Source organism: Crocodylus porosus, unplaced genomic scaffold (genome assembly GCF_001723895.1).
Source record: "Crocodylus porosus isolate Cpor-Errol unplaced genomic scaffold, CroPor_comp1, whole genome shotgun sequence".
In the NCBI taxonomy this organism is placed as follows: domain Eukaryota; kingdom Metazoa; phylum Chordata; order Crocodylia; family Crocodylidae; genus Crocodylus; species Crocodylus porosus.
The window spans coordinates 174,192,352-174,202,406 of record NW_017728906.1 but is presented as its reverse complement, the minus strand read 5'-3'; the positions used below and the strand labels follow the sequence as shown (position 1 = coordinate 174,202,406).

Sequence of the window (10,055 nt, the reverse complement as noted above, 5' to 3'; positions counted from 1 at the left end):
AGTTAGGGCAGCTAGGACCTGGAACCAACTTCCAAGGGAAGTGGTGCTGGCTCCTACCCTGGGGGTCTTTAAGAAGAGGCTTGTTGCCTTCCTAGCTGGGATCATTTGAGCCCAGTTTTTTCTCCTGCCCAGGCAGGGGTTCGGACTTGAAGATCTACAAGGTCCCTTCTGACCCTACTTCTATGATTCTATGATAATATTAGAATCTTAACTTCCTCTGTTGCACAGTATGGGGCATAAACAGAGTGCAGGTGGAGGGTTTGGCAGGAGTGGTGCAGGTGGAGGATCTGGTGATGGCTGGAGCATGGGGTCAGGCATTGGTGGGCCAAGCTTGTTGCCAAAGGCCTTGCCCAGCAGGGCCAGTGGGCCGAACTTCTGCTGCCCTTAGGTGGCCTCGTGGGCTGGATGGAGAGGCACTGTGGTGCTATGATTGTACAACTATTAAGGTTGCAGAATCAAGTGTTTAGAAGTTAGGAAATGCTACCAGTTGGAAACACCAAAGCTTTTCAAAGAAGTGGTTCCCAGAATTTAATGTAGGCAGGAAATTATATTTTTCCCTACTTGTTTTGGAAAGGGCTCACCTGTTTTGGTTATGGTTTTCCAAATTTTATCCTAAGACAGACATCTGCTTTGGAAAACTTCACCGCAAGCAGGTTAGGAATGTTGGAAGCAATTCAAGGCAGGGTCCGAAAATGAGAAGTACTGGGTAACCTTAACTGGAGGTGTCGCTCGTCCTGTGCTTACTCATGGACAAGACTGATTTTGTTTTTTTCTGTATATCACTTTTAGCCCATCATATGAGTTGTAAATATAATGGGTTGCATTATTTGAGTGACTTCAAATTCATTACCATCCTGCTTTCTAAAGTTTAGGTATTTTCAGTATTTATGTTCCTTTGTTTGTGAAGGATTATTGCAACCAGTTTATCTGTGTAACTGAGGACCTTGTTACGTGGTAGTTTTGGGCAGCTCCTAGAGCTCTTAATCCCTGGATTGTCTGCACATTAACACCTGAAACTGTTTTTAAGCGCTCATTAGGCAGCTCAGAGTTATGCCACTTCATGGCAGGATTCTTTCTGATCTGTGCTACCCAGTTTGTGTTATACTAAGGAGTAGCCAGGCTAGGCTACACCTTAGTGTAAATATTTCATCTGCTTGTCCCAACCCCCCACCAGCCTGGATTGTGCCCGTTGCTCCCCACCCTCCAACCTTCCCTGATCCCTGCTCACTGCTTAAGGTGGAACTGGGGGATCCCCAGAGGGCAGGAGGGAAGCCCGGAAAGGAAGGGGGAGGTTCCTACCTTTCAGTCCTCCAAGCCTCTGCTGACCTGAACGAAAGACTGCTCCAAGCTTGAGCTAGCACTAGCATAATACTGATCAACATTTGTGCAGCTCACATCTTAAGGTGTAACAAAGCCCTCAGTGTTTATTTCAGTTGAGAATTTCTTGTAACTTGCAGGTAGCGTAGCAGATGTGCCCAATAAGTAGGGACCTACCAAATTCACAGGCCTCTGGCTGATTACACGGCTGTAACATGGCCGAGGCCCCTGATTTCATGGCCGTATTATGGCCAGGACTGCCACTTTGAAGGTAGAGCAGAGTAGGTCCCCCACGCCTCTGATTGGCTGAGGAGCACTGCAAGTCCCGCCCCACACAGGCATTAGTTGAAAGGTCTAGCTGGAGCTGCCTGGCTTGTTAATTCAGTAGTTATCAACCTCTTGGAGGGAGGGAAAGCAATTAAATTACTGTGTAAACAAACAGTTTACAGACTGTCACCCCCACTCCCTTTCAGGAGAAGGGGACTTTTGGTGGGCTTTTCCCTGCTCTCCCCCCCCCCTTCCCCCCCATTCTCCATTTGGAGGTATGGGAACTTTCCCTACCTGTAATCCCTCCCCCTTCAGGAGATAGTACTTTTTGCTTCCTTCTCCCCTGCCCCCTGAGACAACAGTTTTTTGATAGGTGGCTCTCTGTGCTTTTTCACAGGGAATTGGCTATTTCATGGGAGACTGCCAATTGCACAATTTCCATGAAATCATGTATTTGGTAGGTCCCTACTAATAAAAGAGATTAGGTAGAAGCTAGCTAATATATTTCCTTATATATAAATGAAGTAAGACAAGGTCCCTGCATAGAATAATTGAGCCTAATGGGCATTGCTAACATCTTGTAAGTTGGGAATGAAAACAGCTGTAGATTGAGGTTAGCGTATGATCTACCAGCTGAAAACTGGAACAGTTTGGAGAAGGATAGTTTTGGAATGAGAAGAGGAGAGTCAGAGTAGGAAACTGTGATAGATCAGAAGTGAAGTGTTATGGTCCAGGCTTTTGGCTCATTAGAGAGAATTTTGGGTAGAGGGTAGGCCCTCTACCGAGTGTATAGATAGTAAGAATTTTTAAAGATATAGGCTACTTTATTTGCAGACCAGCTATAAGGAATGACATACTTCCCAGTATGTGACTGTGCAGTCTGACCTTGGGCCAGAGTACCCAGGGCAGTGGCAGTTGTGTGTGCATGACAGCTGTAAGGTCAGGACCTTAATTAGGGCTGCTGACTACTTCATATTTTTAAAGCTAATTTTCTGTTTGTGAAGGGTGCCAGATTGACGGTTCCAGACTGAAATCTGAAGCTGTGTAGCCATAGCATGAGAAATGGCAGTGCAAGCTTCCTCATGGCAGAGCACTGTTTAGACCAGGAGTACCTGATGGCATTTTATGCTCATTGGCGACTGTAACAATATATTATAGTTAGACAAATTTACATCAGAAGTGATGGAGCAGCTGGTGGAGGGAGGGTGAGAACAGGAGCAAGCCAATGTTCCCTGACTTAAAATGAGAAAACTAATAAACCTTTCCCTCTTCATATTGCTTCCTGCATTGGCTCCTTAAGATTTCTTTAAAAAATTGGAGACAAATGTAAATGGAATGAGGGAGCATAATTTAAAAAACTCAAAATAGCAGTAGATTAAGCTCAAACAAGGGAATCTCTCAAGGCAGACAGATGTAATGTCGAACCTATCCAGAAAATCTAGTTTTATTGCAATTTTTAAAAACCATCTTTATTGCTATTTAATACAAATATCGAATTGCAATATGCTCTCTCACAGCTGAATGATATATTAGGTCAGTACATGAAATTCTTGAAATTATGGAATACTAGTTTATCCTAGCTGGGGTTCCTCTTTATAGGTTGCATACATTTATGTGGACAAGCATATTTGACCCACAGTAGCTTTCTGAATGTTACTTTGAAAACAAAGGCTGCAGTGCAGCTGAAATTTTGCTGTTGGAGCCATAGCAGAGTTCTGGATTAACCAAGAGCAAGTGAGTTGTACTGCCTGGCTTGTCACTTTTTTCTGAATTGGCAGATTGTTGAGATTTGCAAGAGCTGAATTCTTTATGTGCCAGAATGGATGAAGTGGGCAGAATGATGTGTGGGTCAGGAATATGTTGGTTCTCTGTGCCGCATGCTTTGAGGGCTGACTCTGAAAATCCTAGTGGGGAGGAATTTATAAAAGAGGTCTGGTGGGGTGGAAGATGTTTTTAAAAGTAAGTTAGGATTTTGTGCTTGCCAACCTTGATGTCTGCCTGAAGAAAGCCATGATTAAAGAGGTTTATAGCATACTTTAGATGGCAGCTAACCACATAGAGTACCGCATCATTTGAAACAACAGACTATTTTATAAAAGGAAAAAAATTGGTAGGTTGCTGGTGGTTTTTAAGGAGTTGGTGGTATGTTGTGAAGAAGGGAGGCTTTAGGGGTGTGGAAGGGGATCTTCAGAAGTCATGCAGCTTGTGTAGCTTTGTCTTGCAACTGGAGGGATAGTGCTTAGAAAATGGTATATATAGGTACTGTAATTGCTTTTCAGAGTAGTATGTCAGTGAACCTTAACAGAGAACAAGGACACTGATTCCACTAGTGTGATTGGCAGTATGTGAGGTGCCTAAGAAATGGTATATATCCATCAATTCTTTGTCAGGCTCTGGGGAAGAAGCAGGGAGATGCTGGTGAGAAATTGTAATATTATAGACAGTTATGACTTCAAATTCAATCAAGCTTTATTGCTTTGACTTTTGTTATAGCTGGCACATAAAAATACACCAAGTATGTGTGTATTTAAAATTACAATGTAAAAATGACATCACTAAATCAAAACTGTAAATGTGGTAAATTGGTAACATGCAGAAATTGCTGTTTAAGTATGTGTGGTTCTTGGAACAGTAGGACCCTAGATCTGCTTCTGGGACTCAAGGTACTTCTGTAATAAAAATATTAATGCAATCCATCATTGACATGCACTGCTGACATTCTTCGTAATGGCACAAACTTTTGAGTCATCCTGTAATACTTTTGTTACTGAGAGCAATGCCAAAAAAGTAGAACTGTCAAACAGAAGTTTCTACTGTTTCCTGTTAAAACAGTAGAAACTAACTAAAAAGTTCAAGCTGACATCATATTTTCTTCTCCCCTTTGGCTGCCCAGTGCATACCCAGAACAGCTTCAGAGGAATTGGCTTGAACTTTATAAAAATGACACCATGTGGTGGTGGGGTGAATGGGAAAAACACTTTTTCTTGCAGGAAATGATGGGTTTGAGGTTAAGATACTGCATCCAGATAGGAGTTCGATTTATGGCTTTTGTCACATGCAGCATTTTATAGTTCAGAAAAGTCACTTAGTCAACCTTTGCCTCAATCCCTGTCTTGTAAAATGGGAATAATACTTGTCTCGCACCATTTCTCTAACATTTTCTACAGAATTTAAGTGCTTGGGGCAAGGACTGTCTCCTTAATATGTAGCTACAATGCCTAGCACAATATAGATTTATGAGTTGGGGTCTCTAGGCATTTACACTTAATGATATATCTTGCTTGGATATAAAGAAATAGCATTTGGGCTGCATCCATTCAATACTAACATTTCAAGGAAAGTTAAACTCATGAGTGGGAAGAAAGGCGTTAAACTTGGTGATAACGAGAAGCCAGCAAAAATAAGGGCGCCTCTGAGCAGATCTAACAGCTTCAGTATACTTGTTTTTGCAGGATAAACGTATTGAACATGCCAGGGACTCTGAAGTGATCACTGATTGTACTTGGTATTCAGAAGTGATACTATTTCACCCAAACATATAATTGCCATGAAGATGAATGGAGGGCCCAACTGGGAATGTTCTTTTCTGTGAAATGATATGGACCCCATCTAGATCTTCAGAAGTGTTTGGAACCAGTGGATCAGCAGCATAGACATGTACTGCTTCAACTAATGGAGTAACGATAGAAGTTCTTTCTTCTGTGTAGATTAGTTATTAGGGAGAAATAAGAAGCTGCTATTATGCAGGGAAGCCTAATGCTCTATTCTAGATTCTGAGGGAAATTTGTACTCTGGTTACAAATTCATCTCTTTCTGCCCAGTCTTTTGTGTTCTCTACAGTCTGCTTTCAGTTGCTTATACTCTTTCCTTATTCCCTTCCCCCATGGCTTTTTTGTATCTCCCCCTTTACTTCTCATTCCTTACACTTGTAAAACCATATGACCCCATGTAGAGGGGTTTGGAACCTGTAGTTGCTGCATGGACACCTACTGATGGACAAACTTGGACTAGGTTTTACAATGTCTGCCACATACAAGAATCTCACTGACCGATTGTGCTGAAGAAGTTGCATGGAGAAAAGCACTATGTCATGGCATTGTTAATGGAAAGATGGGTGTCACAGATTTTGTCTGAACTGCTGCTGTTATTGTCAAGGTGGATGAAATGAGCCTTGTCTTTTGAAGAAGGCCCAAATTGATCCTTGCATTCAAGCATGCCTGTTTATACTGGTAAGAAGTACATGGACGGCTTTATACTGGTTTTTACCTGCAATATGTCAGGCTCTGAAAAAAGAAACCCACGGATTTATTAAATGAGCAAAAGTCCATAATGCTTTCTTGATGTCAAGACTGTTACTTGTCTACAAAGCCAACAAACAGGGATAACAAGCTCAGTTTTCATGGAATTCCTAAACTGGTTGGACCATAAACTTAATGGTAGAAAGATTTTGGTGCTGGACAGTTCTTCTTTGTATCTCTTATATGTGATATTACAGAAAGGCAAATTAATATTTATTCCTGATGACATGATCTCAATCCTGCAGTCCCTTGGCCAAGGCACTATTAAAAGCATGAAGACTACAATACCAAACTGAATGTGACAGGTTAATGATGGGAATTGAAACTCTAGCATCTGCTAGTTTCAGCTGACTCAGCCGTCTAGAGTCAGTCTTTCTCGTACTGAGTCATTCTTGGGACTCTAAAGCTGATACTAGAGCAGGGGTGGGCAAAATGTGGCCCATGGGCCAGGTGTGACCCACCAGGCCATTCTATCTGGCTTGCGGGGCTGCTAAAAAATGTAGAAAATTAATATTTAGCTGCCCCTGGCTGCCTGTCATGCGGCCCCCAATGACTTGCCAAAACTCAGTAAGTGGCCCTCTGCCTGAAGTAATTGCCCACCCCTGTGCTTGAGTAATTACAAATGGTAGAATTACGGCTGTCAACACAACTTGCATAGAAGCCAAGAAAGAAGATTCTCCTTTGGAAGTAATGCTACTTCAAACTTTTGAAGAATGGGTGGCTGTTTACAAGTTGCCTGTCACTTCAGAGTTGAGTGAACAAGATATCAAAGAGTCACCCAAGCTACAAAAACATGTTTAGCATGAAGACTGTAACAAAGTTGAAGCAAAATAATGGCCTATCTATACTGATACATGGGGCACCATTTAATTTTCTTTTTGACCTTCAGAACAAAGTGAGTGTGCAATAGATAGGGACCGCTGTAATTCAGGCTCCAGGTGGGGGAAACGTGGGCTCCTTGCAGGCTCACTGGAGTCAATTTCCGGTGTTTTTCAGGGCGGGCTCTCCCACACCTCTGGCTGAGGTAGCTGGCCATGGGGCTGATTACCACTGAACAGCAGCCACACAGGCTATTCTTCAGCTGTTTTAAGGAAGTGAAGCACACCACATCTTAAACAACAATGTATAAATAAAGCTCACCACTTAAAGTTTGTAATGAAACCATAATAAATAAACTTTATTAAACAACAGCTTTTATTGAATGCTGACTTTTATGGAATGCTGGCCCTCCGGCAAAGTCCACTGCTGCAAAAGCCATGTTCATGATTGACAGCAAGCATGGAGCACCAGTGACATTTGCTGGCAACATAAACTGTTTTTATGGCGTGAACACTTGGACATAGAGTGAGGCAGTGTTTTGCCAGTGTATAGCTCTGGAAATGGCTCCCTGGCAGAGTCCCGGAATACAGTTATGTTCATGCACAGGTGGCACTCTTTGACACTGCTGACATAAGTGGGATATTCCCACTTGTACGTTTTCCCTCAACCAGGAATGGACTTGAGCAGCTGAATATCAAAGCTGGGTCAAAAATTTGCACTGCCCTTGGGAATGGGACAGCCAGTTGCCTGAACCTTGGTGGATTACTTTTGGCAGTAGTGGTGGGCTGTTCAGTTTGGGGGAAATTATTTTTGTGGTTTTTTGATCATAATTTGGCAAGAACAAATTGTAAGCAGATTCTGCAACTGGAGTTGTCTTAAAATACTCATATGCAGGGGGAGAGTCTCATAAAACAAGTTTTTGGTTGGTGGTTTAAATGGTTTCCAGGCATGGAGCAAATTGCTTCAGTTTTAAGAAATAAAGCTAAAAGGAGAATGTTTTCTGTTGTAAACTATTTTTTTTCTCTTTTCAGTGTTTTGTATCATACTTGCGTTCAATCTACCTAATGAAAAACAAAGAAATATTTGATGTTTTCATGTTGCCTCTAGCAGAATATGCACTGTAAGTATGATATGATATAATGTGTAGCACCTAATATGAAATGCTTATGAATAGAAAAGCCTTGTTTCTTGTATTTCTTTTAATTGTGTGGCAAATACCCATTTTATCTTGTTTACAAATGGAGTTTAAATTTCTTGTAACATTTATGTTTTTCCTGCTTTCCCAAGGAAAGCTTTTTTACATTTCCTCATTCTTCCTTAAAGAAAATTAGAAAAATTTGATGCTGCACCACAAGGAGTAGTAAAAATGTTAATGCTAGATGCAAAATCTTGAGGTTTATGAAGTGAAGTGTGTTTTAAGACAATGGAATATTATATTTATTTCTATTTTTCATCTGTTTACAACATCCTTGAGCCTACAAGCTGTTTTATAGTGACTGTCCTTTTTAGTTCTTCTGAAAAGGAGAGTATAATAAGGCAGAATAAAGATGATACATTACATCTTCATTTTGAATGTAATGGAGGCATTGTTCCTTGAAGGCAAATATTTTTAAATGAGATTTAGCGTAGCTGATGATTTGAAATGACTGTGTGATTAGTTTGTTTGAAATGCCAGTCTTTTGAATATTGTGTTGTCTGAGACAGCAGTGGCCACTGTTATCAAAATATTTATGCTCAAGTCAAGGCTGAGACTGGACCATGTGGTCCCTTTTCTGAAGCTGCTCTTGTGCTACAGAATCTCAACTTGGATTTGAAAGCAAAAATGTTCCTAGCTGTTGTGTCTGTGGAGCTGCACTTCATTTCTAGAATTTGTGTTTGCAAATAGATTGAAGGAAGCTTGTAGAACTCTTATCTACTCTTGCTTGTCTCAGAGGATGGTTTATGCATGTATACAGTGACAGTAATTTAAATGTAAACAGTGGTTACTGCAGCTCAAAGTATGGAAGGTGGAGAAGGACTGTTACATTCTAAAGGTATGTATGGCTTTCTGGAAATGACATCCTATTTCCGTGCTGTCACTGCATTTAGGATGTTTTTGCACCATTTCCCCCCTTGCATCTGATCGAAGCAGCCAAAAAATCAGACACAAAGAAGTGAATCTTAGAGAGCATTTCTGTCTTCTAAATCTTTGGGGCCTCAGGAGCACCCTTCCTTTAGTTAAAGTAGCTTGTCTGGGTGTGTGTTAATAAAACATGCACTAGAAATCAATTTAGAGAAATATAAAGTATATATTGAAAATAGAGAAATACAGAGACAATTTAGAGAAATATGTTGAAAAGATTCATGATTGGGGATCCATCCTCTTTCTTTTCTTTCTTGGTAGATGTTTCTGGTGATTTGCTAGAAGTTGCTACTTGGGGACTTCATGGATCTTAATGGTTTTGGGATTCTTTTTTGCCTTTGAGAAAATCCTGGTTTAAAAAGCATGTGTGCTCATATTTTCAAATGTATCCAATAATAAAATATTAATTTCTACTTTGTTTCCCTGCTTTGGAGGATGTGATCAATTTTTGTTAAGAAAGGGAAGAGACCAACCACATAAGTTGCCTCAAAAAGCATCCTCTCCTTTTTCTTCCTCCTCACTCCCATAAGACCCTTTTTGTGATATAGAGGTTTATTGCCGTTAATATACTTAAGAAAGAACAACTAGTGATTTGTCTTCAGAGGTTGCTTCTATCTTTTGCAATAGGCCTGTATCCGGAGTGCTGGAGAGTCCGTATTCATATGGGGAATCTGTATTGCAGCGACAGTGTATTGGGTTCAGCAAGTCTGTGTTGTAAAAATCTGTTACTATTTTAGGAAGGCTTTTGTTTATTGCCTCAGCCTGTTCCTGTGTTGAGAGAGAAGCATAAACTAAATGTGCTTCTTGTTTCAGAAAATGTGCCTTTGAGTTTTCTTTCTCAAAGAAATGGTACAAATCACAGTTTTGGTATGAAAAAAAGGTTTTTACAGACATCACTGTGAAAGTTCCACATCCATTCCTAAATATTCATATAGTTTAGCTCTTTATGTATAGCTCCTATGTTTGTGGCCTTCTAATTAACCATAGTATTTATCAGAATTACAGTTTGTACCATTCATTTTCATTTATATTGCTTCATTAGTGACCTGGATGAGGGTGTGGCGAGCATCCTGTTCAAGTTCGCTGATGACACCAAGCTGTGGGGTAAAGTGAATACACCGGCAGGCAGGGACCGCATCCAGGCAGACCTGGATAGAAGTGGGCGGATCTGAACAGGATGCGGTTCAACAAGGACAAGTGCAGGGTGCTGCACCTGGGGAGAGGGAACCAGC

The 10,055-nt window shown here is 41.0% G+C and overlaps 1 protein-coding gene across 1 annotated transcript in view; it reads left to right on the top strand.

The window, feature by feature from the left end:
* DDX10 (DEAD-box helicase 10) overlaps positions 1-10,055 on the top strand; it is a 206,934-nt gene that overhangs the window by 50,918 nt on the left and 145,961 nt on the right. Inside the window, exon 12 of the mRNA XM_019528527.1 lies at positions 7,733-7,821. Within this exon, the coding sequence (XP_019384072.1) occupies positions 7,733-7,821 (89 nt within the window). The remainder of the gene's footprint in view (positions 1-7,732; positions 7,822-10,055) is intronic.